General features: G+C 40.4%; 1 protein-coding gene across 6 annotated transcripts in view; it reads right to left on the minus strand.

The window, feature by feature from the left end:
- Positions 1-286: 286 nt before the first annotated feature.
- The window catches only part of BOLL (boule homolog, RNA binding protein), an 89,599-nt gene continuing 74,590 nt past the window's right edge, over positions 287-15,295 (minus strand). For 5 of the 6 annotated variants that reach the window (XM_084779469.1, XM_084779467.1, XM_084779468.1 and 2 more), the window contains one exon: positions 287-1,487. In XM_084779469.1, the coding sequence (XP_084635595.1) occupies positions 1,329-1,487 (159 nt within the window). In that variant the 3' untranslated portion in view covers positions 287-1,328. The remainder of the gene's footprint in view (positions 1,488-15,295) is intronic. The other variant, XR_014778761.1, reaches the window with a different exon arrangement.

The following is a 15,295-nucleotide window of genomic DNA, read 5'->3' on the forward strand; positions in this document are numbered from 1 at the left end:
ACGTTCAAGACAGTATTAATTCTTGGAGTAGATGTAACTTTAAAATACTGAAGTTCTAGTATTTCCTAGAAGCATTGTGCTATCAAATTTCATTAACTTCTAAAGTAACTTTCCATGTAGTCAACTGAAATATTGCTGATTTATACAACCTTATTGTTTTTACTAATCCAAGCATCTGTCATAGGAATATAAATATATATATGTATATATTTAATAGAGGGTACAACATTTGGTTGTACATATACATATGTACATATATATGTACATATATATGTATTAAATATATACATACATATATTTAATAGAGGGTACAACATTTGGTAAACAGAAAGCATTGACTTAAAAGATTAGAGTTATTTAATTTTAAAAATTCTAATTATTATAACATTTTTTAAATTTTTTAGAAACTTCTCTCATTCCCTAACAGCAGGCAATCACAGTTCTTTGCATTTAAAAATAAACTGTGTTATGGGTAAATTCTAATGTTTTAAAAGCCTATAAGCCTCACAAAGAACCAAATGAGTGGAAGATAAAAATATTGACACTATCAAATCTGACATGATGTAATTATGAAAACTTATACTCCATAAGATGCTATGCCCTATGAACAAGTCTACTTCATGTAAAAATGACAGAAAAGGGCCAGAACAGGTAATCTTTAAGAACACTTTAAGGGTAGTGCCACATTGGCCATAGAAACCACATACAATAAGTGGTTATAATATGACAAGAGTTATGGATATTTTATAACATTTTTATATCAGTGTTTGTAAAAATTTGTAATGTGAGTTTGAAATGTTTTCTATCAAAATCACTTAATATAGGTAAAACACACATAAACACAAATATCGTGAAACCAGAATAATGTGAAAAGTAGAATTTACACATCATCTCCCTAACAAGATGCAATTTGTTTAAATTAGACCATATTACAAAAAAGTGGTCTATTGTGAAGTACTTTTTATGTATGCCATGAATTTGTCTACAAATATGAAACTTCTGGAATAAAACTGAAAATCTAAACATCAAAGATGTTTGTAAGTGGTTATGCATGATGATCATGCTGGTAAGACAGCCAGATGTCTTACAGAGACAACACTTGTTTGTTATGGCTTATAACTCTATATTACTTAAGTGTCTGAGTTAATAAAGGAAACCATGATTTAACTCTGCATCTCCAATATTCTGGCTACTAAGATTTAGAATTTTTCTTAAAAAAAAAAAAAAAAGCAAAACCGTTTAACCATAAGCATACCCACAAACCCATCTGTTCCTAGGCCACGTAGGGTCTAGTTATTTCTACTTCTGGACAAAACAGTTCTCCAAGACTACTTAACAAAGTCAGTACAGGAAGGTGGAGTGGAAACTGAATCCTCTGCTCTGAAATCTTTTCTAGGATGAAAGTGTGGGCTTCGAGAATATCGAGGTTTCAAACCCACAGATGAAGGCTGAGAAAAGCGTCTTCTCACAGAATGTAACCATGGTTCCTATTAAGAGATTTAAAGAAAATTAGGGTTTTAATGCACTTTAAATGGCTCTCATTTTTATAATTACTTAAGGGAAAGATTTAAAAAACAAGACTAACTAGGTCTGGAATTTTTTTAAGACGGCATTGAGGATCTAACCTAGGCCTTGTGTGTGCTAGTCAAGCTTGGTCTACCACTGAGCTTCACACCTCCCCAGTCTGTGGCTGGATTTTGAGGAGAGTATTCTTCAGGAAATACCTGAAGAGTAGGTTAACATTCCAATCTACTGCTAGACAGGGAGGCAGCCTAGCTATAGAGAAATCACATATAAAGACCCAAGACTTGCCATACTCAATGAGATTTCTAAGTTACATTATACGTTTTTTGGGTCATCCTTAAACTTTGGCTAAATTTATTTTTGTTTTATAAAAGATTATGTGCTTACGATATGTAAGATTAGAATTAGATAAGAAAGCACTATCAAGAGACAAATCAGCCAATTATTAAAATGCTACTTAATGTTAATAGATAAACATTTTATCTTACTTTTAAGCAAATCATTTAGTGGCTAAGTTTTGTTCCTACAAGTGACTTTTATTTAATCTCCTGCAAAATACAAAGATTGGTAGATATACCCCTGCTTAAGACATTGAAAAGAGTAAGTTTTACTAAGGTATCTTGACTGACTAGATGCCTTTTTTAAGAGCATCTAGGGGGGAGGCAAATCCTGTTGCCTAGAAATCTCATCAATTGTTTTTCTTGCTTTAAGTGATCTGAGCTCAATATTGTGATTAAATAAAGCCACTGAAGAGGTAGTGACTGCCATGTTGAATAAAACTTGAGTGGTACCTAGGCTAAATCAACCACATCTGACTACTCTTCTAAAAATTCAATTAGCATCTTTAAGTCTACTTAAGGGAAATGGATAAAAAAGCTTCTCTGAAGGGGAGTTTTCTATTATCTAGTTCTAGGTGCTATGGGCACACAGAGCACTCTATTGATCTGCTAGAACGGTGAGCATATCCACCAGTAAAGAAGTGACATGCCAGTGCTAGAGCAAGTAACTGTCAGGAGAAATTCATCAAAACAGCGAGTTATTCTTAAAGTGTAATAAGAGATCTGGATGCTTCCAGGGCTAAACAGGCTTTAAGTGTGCAATTATAATTTATTAATAGCACTTTAAGATACTTGGCGATGTTATAAAATAGTGTTCCAACTTGAAAAGAATGTTGCAATATATTATAATAATCATAAGTTAAAGCTTATTGAAATCAATATTGTAAGAAAATTAACTTCAGTGACATTAGGCTATATTGCCAGTACTTTTTTACAAATTTTTGAGTTAAAGAGACCGTAAGGCAATTATGATAATGACCTTTATCTTAGAATTAGATCAAATCTGGGGCTGGAGAGATGGCTCAGTGGTTAGAATCATGTACTGCTCTTCCAGAGGACATGGGTTCTATTCCTAGCACCCACTTTAGGAGGCCCACAACCACCTGTATTTCCAGCTCCATGGGGTCTGGTACCTCTGGCCTCTGCAGGTACTTGCTTTCTCTCACATGTACATAACTATACCCACGTGCACAAATATATATAATTAAAAATCATAAAAAATTGAAGAAGAATTAGATCAAATTAAAAACTTTTCTTTTGAGTCTAATACCTGTCACCATGATGTAACAACCAGGCTTAAGTAACGACAGCCCAACTAGCAGAGCTGGGGTGTAGTTCAGTGCTGGAGCTAAGGTAGCAAGTCTAGATGAAGGGATTATATACCGAGACTGATGGATGCCTGCACTGTAGCTATTAGCAAGAATGGAGAGGAAGAAGGAGAGATGTTTTGGTGGCTATGGCACAGGCTGTAGTTAACATCTGCTGTCTGAAAGCTGAAAGGTTCTTTGGGATGCCTTAGAGGCTCTTTCTTCTTTCCATGTGTTTCTTGTTTTTCCCAGAATGCTAACTTGAACAATACTTTAAAACACTATTTTTAATGAGCGATCTAAAAACTACTAGAACAACCATATTTCGACTATTTGGTTAGGAAACTGGTTTGTAAACCTAGGATGCTTGATAAAAGCATGTTGAAACAGAGTTGTGTTTCTCATGATTTATTTTGCTTTAGTGTTTAAATATTTTCTGGTTACTCTCATATCCTTAAGAAATTAGAACAGAATGTTTTTATTGATTAAATTAAAGATAGCTTATAATTCTTAGATGGAATAATGTCTCAAAAGTATTTTATATTCTTTCTGGATTGTTCATTTGACCCTGCCCTATTTTCCAAAGATGATTAACCTTCTGTTGACTTACTAATAATTAGTAATTTCTACCACTTAGAGTAATGTCATATTGAGTAATTATTTGAACTTGTAGTATAAACTTTAGTACTTTCACAGAAAACTGCCTGATTATTTCACAAAAGTATGGAGTGGACAAAATAGGTTAATTTGTATGAAGTGCTTATAAATTATAAGGGTCTTCATAAATGTGAGGTTCTGTTCTTGCCTTGAAATGATAAAGCAAGCATGACTTTACAGTATACCATCAACAAAGTTAATTATTTACAGAGGGTGTTATGAACTTTTAAAGTTGATCTGTACAGCAATGGTCCAGCAGACTGGAGGATGACCTTGAGAATCATCCTTAATGTCTCTTCTGAAACCTCACTCATTGAGCCCTCTGAGTCAGACCCAGTCTGAACGCCAGTCTCCACAGGGTTTTAACTGCGGTGCCATCTTCACAGCCCGTTACCAAGATCTTGAGACTGAGAACTTAGCTTGGAGAGATGTCTCGATGAGTAAAGGTGCTCACTGCCAATGATTTTGAGTTGATTGCCTGGGACCAACCTGGTAGAAGGCGAGAACTGACTCCTGTGAGTTGTCCTCTGACTGCCACATGTGTACTGTAGTGTGCACTTCTTCATATGTATTAGTACATGACACCACACCCACATGCCACACCACACCACAAAACCCCCTCATGCATGGTACTGTTAACTGGGCCATAAACTTTTGACATGGCTACAGGCGCTAGGGGAGAACCCAATCCTATTATTCTGGCGAGTGGCTCTAGTATTAAAGTGCCTTCCTAAATTAATTAAAACTAATTCCTAGATTAGTGCATCTTCCAGCCTTCATCAGAGAAGGCTGTTCTTGCAGAAGATGGAGATTAATAGAGACCCACAATAGGAGACTGTAAAGTTCACAGATTTAGATGGACATCTGTACCAACTATACCCTTTGCCCAGGAGAGAGGTGGCAGAAAGACTGCCAGAGGGAGAGGAAGGGGTAGTGAGTGAGTGGCTTAGGTGCTCAGGACCAGCTCACAGTGGCTGTGACAGCATGCACGAGACCTGCATAAGGCCAAGACAGCCCACGTCCCCTGAGATGCTCTTAGCTCCCATGGCTGCTGGGTGAGACAGAGTCAGTTTTCTTAGGGGATGTGGCTCCTGAGAGGCCAGGTGGCCCATGCTCTAGTACATGGTTCTAAACACATGAGCATATAAGTAGCACAAACTGTATACACTCAGTGGGTTTAAGAAAACAGAGCACATGAAACTGGGATAATAAAATGGTGGTTAGGATAGGGAGCAAACTGGATAGGGTAGAGTTAATCAAAAGGCATATGCATATATGAAAATTTCAATAAAATATACAATATGAAAATACGAATTTTGTAAATTTCTATCTAACACTCCCCAATCATTTTCCTAAGGTGCTTAAGGTTGCATCCTATTTTCAAAAGTTGCATTCTGGGCCAGGTGTGGTGGCACCCACTTTTAATCCCAGAAATCAGGAGGCAAGGGCAGGCCAAGGTCTCTTGAGTTTGTGACCAGTCTGGTCTACATGTGAGTTCCAGGACAGCCAGGACTACATAGAATGACCTTGTCTCAAAAAACCAAAACCTCTCCCAGTACCTACATGGCAGCTCACAATTGTCTGTAACTCTAGGCCTCAGGGGAATCTGATGTACTCTTCTGACTTTTACTGGTGCTAAGCACACAAGTGGTGTACATGACTATATGAAGGCCAAACACTGATACACATAAAATAACAATAAATATAATAAAATACAGAACAAAAAAGCAGATTTTAAAAGTTGCATTTTGCTTATGAAATGTGCTGCTTTCAGTTAGGCAACTGCGTAGGAACACAAGACCAAACTCTGACTATTCAGAGTGATGCACAGGTCCTGTTTACTTTAGGAATAAAAGCCCTGTTGGCAAGACCCACAAAGTAAAGGGCATCCCATTCTGCTGAGGATGTGGAATAAGGGGGACACTCATCCATAGCTGGTGGGAGTGCAAACTTGTACAGATACTATGGAAACCAATGTGGCAATTTCTTAGTGAGATGTGCCTCGGTCTACCTCAAGATCTGGCTATACCATTCTTGGTCATATACCCAAAGGATTCTGCATCTTACTACAGAGGCATCTGCTCAGTTATGCCCATTCATTACTACTCTACTCATAATAGCCAGAAACTGGAAACACACTACATGACAGTAAACAAACGAATGGATAAAGAAAATGTGGTATAATTACACCATGGAATATTAGTCATTAAAGAAGTGAAATAAGCTGGGCATGGTGGCACACGCCTTAATCCCGGACCTTAGGAGGTAGAGGCAGGCAGGTCTCTGAGTCTAATCACTCTGGTCTACAGAGAGTTCCAGGGTACCCAGGGCAGCACAGAGAAACCCTATTTTGAAACAAGTAACAAAAAGTGAAATCATGAAATTCACAAGTAAATAGATGTATCTAGAAAAAGAATCCTGAGTGCAGTAACCCAGACTCCAAAAGACAAGTATGGTATACATTTGCTTACATGTGGATAAGCAGGCTATAATCCATGTACACAGAGGCTAGGTACTGCGTACGTGAGGGACTGTGGGAGGGCTGGGTCACCCTAGGAAGGGGCTAATAGAATAGCATAGTTGTGGATGGGTGTTGGGGGACTGGAATGGGAGGATCAAAGGAGGAGGAAGGAAGAAGGAAGTGAGAAAGGGGATATGGAGTGGACAGCTAAAATTCAGGGCCATTTGAGGGTACAGTACAGGCTTCCTAAAATATATACATATATGAAGGTGATCGAAATAAAATTGCCATATAATGGGGGAGTCAGAGCCCCAGCTGGACATCTTTTGTTGCCAAATAAAGACTCCAGTTCTGGGATTGAGTTACATCTATTGGCCAAAGGTACTCCCTGGGAGCACCCCCTCCTACAACCCAGGCTACTGCCAAGGCTTACTCTACACAAAATGATGGTAAGACCCACTGCTGAAGACAACGCCTACAAAACTCCCTGAATGTGGAGAAGTCTAGGTAGTGCCTACCTAGAGCCTCCACCTGCTGACCACTGCTCTAGGCACCGGAAGGTGCTCTGTAGACCACCAAAGGGGAGAGGCAAGCACCAGTCATAGAACATTTCATCTACGACATTCAACCTGCATGCAAATCGTGCTAGTGCAATGGTGGCAGAAAGCTTGTGGGGCTACTCACCAACATTTGACTGGATTTAAGGCCTATTCCATAAAATGGAACCCACTCCTGACACTGCTTGGGTGGCCAAGAACCTAAGGCTACATAGGCCAAAGACCTGGGGGAAAACCAGATACTACTGTTCTGTTAAAGCAGTGATTCTCTTCTGTGGGTTGTGACCCCTCTGAGGGGGTTGAACAATCTTTTCACAAGGGTCAAATATCAGATATTCTGTATATCAGATATTTACATTATGATCTATAACAGTAGCAAAATTATAGTTATAAAATAGCAACAAAAATAGTTTCATGGTTGGGGTCATCACAACATAAGGAACTGTGTTAAAGGGTTCAGCATTAGGAAGTTTGAGAATCACTGTGTTAAAGGACTGTAGCGACAAAATGGCTTCTAATAACATTCTGATACACTCATAGGTCAGTGTCTTGTTCAGCTATCATCACAGGAGCTTTCTTCTGCTGCAGATAGGAACAAATACAGAGAACCGCATCTACACAGCGTGCTAAGTGCGGGGCCTTGGACACTCAGTCCTGTATGGGATGTCTCCCATCAAGTCTCTCCCCTCACAGTTCAGGGAGCCCTGCAGAAAAAGTGTAAGAGCCAGATGGGATGGGGAGCAGCGAGGGTCAAGGTGTTCCTCTAAACACAGCAGGAGCAATGCACATACGAGTGTCAGAGACAGCATGCACAGGGCCTGCACAGGCCTGGGCCTGATGGGGTGCCAGTGCTGAGAGGGGACATGGTCACAAGGTCTCATCACTAATCAAGAGGCTATCTCCAGTTGATGACAATGCACAGTGGTGTCTCATTTCGTATACAAACCACTCTTGAGGCCAGGCTCCATGCCCAACAGTAGATGGCAAAGACAAAATGAACTCATTGGTATTTCTAGAGGGATTTTTTTTGTCTCAAACTACATGTCTGGGCATTTTTTCTTTTACCTTACAAGGCTTTTGCTTATACATTACGGTTCCTGATTTTGCATTTTTATGGGATTTCTGTGTTTGCTAATGTGTGTGTCTCTGTGTCTATATCTGTTTCTTGTGCTGATTCTTTGGCTCTTTGTTTTTCTATTTGTTTGTTTTCTCTTGTACCATTTAGTTTTTTCTTTTATATTATTATTATTTATTATTATTTTAGATGTCTGTTTTCTAATGTGAAAAAGCAAGAAAGGATGTGGATTTGGGTGTGTGGAGAGGTGGGGAGAGCTGGTAGAAGTTAGGGGAGGGAACCATAATCAGAATTTATTATATGAAAAAAGAATCTATTTTCAGTAAAAACCAAAACACAGCTCTGTGGGGTGGGCCTGCTTGCTACTTACCCTTGTGTAGAAGTAAAACTTTCCCCCTCTAAGTATCATAGAATGTTTCATAATTATAAAATGTTTTTCAAGTATACTAAAAGACACTAGGGTTTCTAAGATTCTACAATTTCAGGTTTATAACATGGAAAAGGGTTTTTCTCTAAACATGATTCATTCGGTTTAAATAGCACTGTATCAATGGTTAGAATATAAATAAAGAATAAAGTTACATAAGTCTAAGTCTAGCCTTTGGGGCTCAATCTGCTTTCAGATGATGGCTTGAGTTGAACGTTACATTTCTAGACCTCCCTCAGAATTCACAAGGGACTGGCTTTTAGGACCCCCTAGAAGTAAATCAATTGGTTACTAATCAAGTCCCATATATAAAAAGGTGTAATATTTGCATGTAATTTGCACATATCTTACATACTTAAGCCATCTCTAGATTACTTATAATACTTAACACAATGTGAATATTATATAAACAACTGTAATATGGTATTCTTTAAGGGATATCAAGAAAAAGCATCAGTTCATGTACAATAGAGACACAATGAAATGTTCTTGATCTGCAGTTGATTGAATCTGCACATAAAGAAAGCCCCCACAGTTTCTAATATGCTCATATACTTAGATTTCAATTTCCATCAAAGTTGAGGTTTTATCAACTACATTTCTAGAACTTAATTTTTGAAAAGTAGTTGTTGAATGCTTAAGTTTATTAATATGAAAAGCCAGGTGTGTTGGTGCATGCCTATAAGCCCAACATTCTAGAGGTGGAGGCAGATCGATTAGGAGTTCAAAGTCATTTTCAGCTAAACAGAAAGTTCTTGGTCTGTCTGGGCTACTTGTGACCTTATCTTAACTTCCCCCATCAATAAAGACAGAAATATAGTAACTTTAGTTATATAAATAAAGTCTTATATTAACAAGGAATTACAATTTTGTATCTTACAAATCAGATTTTGGTCAGTTTCCTCCAGTTAGAAATAGATCCACAAAATTCTGATCTACAAAACCTACGAGGTTGCTTGTTTGATACTTTCAATGAAGGAACATGATAATGTATGAAATAAATTTCCAGTATTAGCCATTAAGTGCAGGATAGCCATGCTACAAGCTGGGCAGGGGCCAAGAGAAGATGCTGAATCTCACTCAGAACAGGAAATAAATAGGCATCTGAAGTAGATGGAGGGAAGGAACTGGGTGAGAGAGGAAGTGGGGAAGGTAAGCGGGATGCGGACCAGGTGAGTGGAAAGTGGGGTAGGGGGCTGGGAGGGGGACTAGAAATCGGTGGTGGTGGTGGTGGCTCCTGGGAGTCTCTGGTGGCTCTCTGTTAGTTGAGATTTCTAGAAGAGGGGCTTAAGGAATCTGAAGTAGCCACCTCCTGTAGCCAGTGGGACTTCCAGTGGAGGGAGTAAGACACCACCCAAAACACCTTAGTCCCAAACTTTGTCTTGCCTACAAGAAGTGTAGGGGTAAAGATGGAGCAGAGATTGAGGCAATGACAAACCAATGAATGGCCCTAACTTGAGACCCACCCTATGGGAGAGTCAACCCCTTACACTATTAATGATACTCTGCTATCTGCAGACAGGAGCCTAGGCTAACTGTCTTCTGACAGGCTACATATAACAGTGGATGGAAACAGATTCAGAGACCTACAGCCAAATAACAGGCTGAGCTCGGGGAGTTCTGTGGAAAAATGGGAGGAAGGACTGAAGGAGACCGATGGGTCAAGGACACCACAAGGCCCATAGAGTCAACTCACCTGGGCCCATGGGGACTTACAGAGACTGAACTACCAACCAAAGAGTGTGCATGGACTGGACCTAGACCCCTGCACACGTGTAGATGTGCAAATGGTCAACATGTGGGTCCCCTAACAATGGGAGTAGGGGCTGGGCTGTCTCTGACTCTGTTGCCTGTCACTGGATCCCTGTCCCCATAGCTGGGCTGCCTTGTCAGGCCCCAGTGGGAGAGGATACACTTAGTCTTACTGGGTGGGTTGGTATCCCTTAGGGGCCTCCCCTTCTCTGAGAAGGAGAGGAGGAGGGGTACAAGGGCAGGACTGGGCGGAGAGGAGGGAAGTGGACGGGATCAGGCTGTAAAGAGATTAATAAGAGTGAAAAAAAGCCCTCTAAAACCCATCTGTCAAAGGTGAGAATATCTCTAGCCTTGTATTCTGACTAGAATTGGTTATAGAATCTTTAAAGTGATTCGATAAAATGGAATCTGTTAATAATGATATTATTAATATCATGACAATCCTGATCAATATATATATTTTATTTTAACCTGTTTTATATATGTATACACAAAAACAATTGTGTAAGAGTAAGTAAAAGAAAGTTATAATTACTCTGGCATTTCAGATGATTCAGAATATCCAACTGCTTTAAAAAACTGGAGCGATCCAAGTGATCATCCAAAGTAACAGTGGAATTCAATGACTACGAATCGTGGTTACTGTAAACAGCATAATTCCCACCCAATAGAGAAGATCTGAAGTCACAGATTATAGTAGCCCCAAATTTCATAATACAAACATGTCACAATGTCTTTATCTCATTCTTTTCTATAATCTTAAGGAAATCAGGATAGTTTTTTGAACCCCAAATTTGTGATTAACTATCATTTGCTTCCTAATTTCATCTGATATTTAACACTTAGTTACAAAAAGTAACTTCCTATCTCACTGTCACCCTTTTAAATTAGTCTCTTAAATGTTTATAACGCACACAGAAATATTAGTTGAGGATTAAAAGGCCCTAACACTGTTCAAGTGAAAATTATCACTTGCTTTACTATATTTTCAAAATATATTGTTAGGAACCACCATGAGCATCTTGAAGTTTTAAGAGTATCAGTGAACTTAAAAGTGGAAGAAAGAAAAAGTAAAAACCCAGAATGACATTTGTAAGCACGAATTAGATACATTTAAATTGTATTCCTTAAGGCAAAACATTGTTCCCCATACTGAATTTTATGACACCCTATAGCGTTGAATTTCTACTTAACTAGGAAACTTTTGGCTTGACAAGATCATCTCTAAGCCTTTCCCCGGGAAGCTGAAGTGCAGAACGACTCTCGTGATCTCCTGTTTTAAAAATGTCCAAGGCTGAAATTACAGGTTTTTTTTTACATTTGTTTTTTCAAGACAGGGTCTCTTTGTGTATCCTTGGGTGTCCTGGACTCACTTTGTAGACCAGGATGGCCTGGAACTTACAGCGATCCACCTGCCGCTGTCTCCCGAATGTAGATTAAAGGAGTGCACAACCACATCTGGCTGATATATTTTTTTTTCTGGCTGATATTTTTATTCCATTCCCTGTTCAATTTTGGATGCAATACCCACTAGATTTAAACATCATCTGTATTTTGACTAGAATAGAATAAAATGCTTACAAAATTAATTATGATGAATTGTATTTTTGAAGGTTACATTTGTATTTGAAAGTGAAAGCAGGGATAATAATGAGTATATAATATACACAAAAATCTCTTTAAGCCCTATTAACTTTAGTTAAGTTTTACTAATCTAGATAGACAAGAAAAGATTCAGTATTTTGAAAATTTGATGCATGTCTTTAATCTCAGCACTTGGGAGGCAGAGGCAGGAGGATTTCTGTGACAGTTCGAGGTCAGCCTGGTCTACAGAGGGAGTTCTAGGACAGCCAGGGCTAAACAGAGAAACCTGTCTTAGGGGAAAAAAAAGAAAAAGAGAATTTGGAGAAATTTATACCCTAAATAGAAATTCGAGGTCTCTCTGAATGCTCGTGTCTGGAAAGGGAAGAGGCAAGATCCAAGGGGTCTTTTTCTTGTTCTCAGTGTAAGTTTATTTACATATGTATTTAAGATGATCTGAACAAGGCTATGGCAACTAGAGAACTCACTGGAAAAGAGATATGAAGGCAGTTAGACAGGGAGCTCTTGCCAGGCTCAGAGGCAGCCAACAGGCTTACAGTAGTCTTTAGGTAGAAAGCGCTTATTTTCAGTTTTGGCTTGGAGCTTTCTAGTGAGAACTCATTTTTAAAGCCCTAAAAGCTCCCAGAGGTGAACACCCAGAAAGAATGCCACACAACTGCTCACTGTAAGGAACTGGAGGCGGCACAGGCTGCAAAGTCTACACAGTTACTGGCAAGCCTAAAACTCCAGGGAAGAAAGTCTCTTCTCCTTATAAAACTAAATAATATACACAACTAAACTGCCGTTTCCTAAAAGCAGTTTAAGTTTCCTTCTCACACTTTTGAATTTAAAAGAATTACTCAACTTGTATAGCTCCTTTGGAAATCAATTTGGCTGTTTCTCAGAAAAATGGGAATCGATCTACCTCAAGCCTCAGCTATCCCACTCCTGGGCATACACCTAAAGGGCACTCCACCACACCTCAAGGACACTTGCTCAACCATGTTCATAGCAGCTTTATTTGTAATAGCCAGAAACTGGAAACAACCCATATATCCCTCAAGCAAAGAACCGGTAAAGAAACTGTCGTACATTTACATAATGGAATACTCAGCTATTAAAACAAGGACATGGATGGAACTAGAAATGACCATCCTGAGTGAGGTAACCCAGATGCAGAAAGACACCCGTGGTGTGTACTCACTCATAAGTGGACATTAGCCATAAAGCACAGGATAACCATGCTGCAATCCACAGACCCAAAGAACCAAGTAACAAGTGAGGCTCAAGGGGGAACACATGAATCTCGATAGACATAATGGATGGACAGTGCTGGGCGTGGTGGCGCATACCTTTAGTCCCAGCACTTGGGAGGCAGAGGCAGGAGGATCTTTGTGAGTTTGAGGCCAGCTTGGTCTACAAAGGGAGGCCAGCACTACAAGAGAAATCCTGTCTCGAAAAACCAAAAAGGGGGGAAAAGGATGGACAGGGGGAGGGGTCTTGGTAAAGGTGGGGGTGGGGATGGAAATAGGAGGGATCAGGTTGAGGGGGGAGGAAGGACAGAGACAGTACTGGGAGAGCAGCTGGAATGGCAGGGCCATCTCTGGGATAAGCTGGAAACCCAGGGCAATGCAAACTCCCAGGAATCTATGAGGGTGACCCTCACTAAGCCTCCTAGCAACAGGGAATAAGGAGCCTGAACAGGCCATCTACTGTGTCCAGGTAAGACTTCCAATGGAGGGACTGGGACGCTAACCCAGCCACAAACCTTCAACCTATAATATGTCCTGCCTACAAGATGTGCAGGGGTAAAGATGGAGCAGAAATTGGGGGAATGGCCAACCAATGACCAATCCATCTTGAGACTATGCCATGAGAGGAGCCCACCCCTGACACAGTTAATGATACCCTGCTGTTCTTGCAGACAGGAACGTAGCATAATCATCACCAGAGAGGCTTCACCCAGCATCTGATGGACACAGATTCAGAGACCCACAGCCAAACATTAAGTGGAGCTTGGGGAAATCCTGCAGAAGAGGGGGAGGAAGGTTTGCAGGAGCCAGAGGGGTCAAAGACATCAGAAGAAAACCTACAGAATCAACTCACCTAAGCCCACAGGGACCCACAGAGACCGAACCGCCAACCAGGGAGCCTGCATGGGACTGACCTATGCTCTCTGCACATATGTAACAGCTGTGCAGCTTGGTCTTCATATGGGGCTCCTCACAGTGGGAGCAGAGGCTGTCCCTGACTCTGCTGCCTGCCTTTGGGGCCCTTTCTCCCAACTGGGCCGCCTCTTCTAGGCTCAGTAGGTGATGCTGTGCCTAGTCTCACAGCAACTTGATATGCCAAGGCGGGCTGACAACCATGGAAGGCTTACTCTTTTCTGAAGAGAAACAGAAGAGGAGTGGATTGTAGGGCAGGGGCCGGGAGAAGGACAAGAAGGAGAGGAGGGAGGGGAAACTGTGGTTGGGATGTAAAGGAAATAAATAAATTAATAAAAAAGGAAAATTTAAAAGATTTACTCTAAAGAGATGTGCTTGACCATTTGCCTTTATAGAAATATTGGATCAGGTTTTGTTGCTACTTGTTTTTTGTTCACAGTTCTGAGATGCAGTCTATGGTGGGGAAGTAGTGGTGACAGGAGCTTGAAGCAGGAAGTCACCTTGTGTCCACAATCGGGAAAGAGAGAGATGAATGCTCCTGCACTCCTGCTCCTTTCCCTTCGTTCAGAACACACGCTGATTGCTGTGTGTGTCTCCAGTGAGGCTCCTCAGCTAAGTTCTCACTTAGAAAGTCCCTCAGACACACTGACAGGCTTGTTCCCAGTGACCCTACATCTTTCAAGTTCACAATATTAATATTCACAAATCTACCCCTTGTCAATTTGACATCTGCTTCTTATCCCCAGAGCCTTAGGGCCATCTCATAATGCAAAGTGCATCCAGTTAAAGTCCCCACAGTCTTTAACAGTCTTAACACTATTTCGAAGAACTGCAAAGTATTTCCAGAGACTCAAGGCAGCGTCTTCATTTGAGATCTCTACAGTAGAGGATAATCTACTACTGACACTTTCCTAAGCCAGATAAGTTCTACCTGTATTCTAAGTACTTACACCCACAGATACGAGCAGTTCTCACCCCTTATCAGCAAGGCTTCCTTTTGCAGTGGCTGAAGAACATTACAGTTATCTACAACTGGTCAAAACGCGGAAAGAGTAAGTGGCTGTGAGGTACCGACTCCATCTGGTACAACCATAACACACCTTCTACATTTAAGGCAAAGCCAGAGAACCAGGACGCCTGCTGTAAGGCAGCATTTTCAAGGTGTGAGAGGGAAGCTGCGCCCATGGCTCCTCAACACTATAGTTGCTTGAACAGGATCTGAACAGTGACAACACTAGCTGACAGCCCAGCACAGGTGAAGAAAAGCTCATCAGGATCCACTGTACATGAAGAGCTATATAGGCAGTTACTGGCTGCTGAGAGAGGGAGAGTCAGTGCTCTCTCTAGGGATAAAGGCCCTAATTAGTCATCCAATCCTAAGCTGTCGTATGCTCAGGGACACCAGCTTTTCAATATGTTGAGCCTTTCAAGTTAACACAAGAACATGTGGG

This window comes from Acomys minous (genome assembly GCF_964271855.1).
Source record: "Acomys minous genome assembly, chromosome: 4".
Lineage (NCBI taxonomy): Eukaryota > Metazoa > Chordata > Mammalia > Rodentia > Muridae > Acomys > Acomys minous.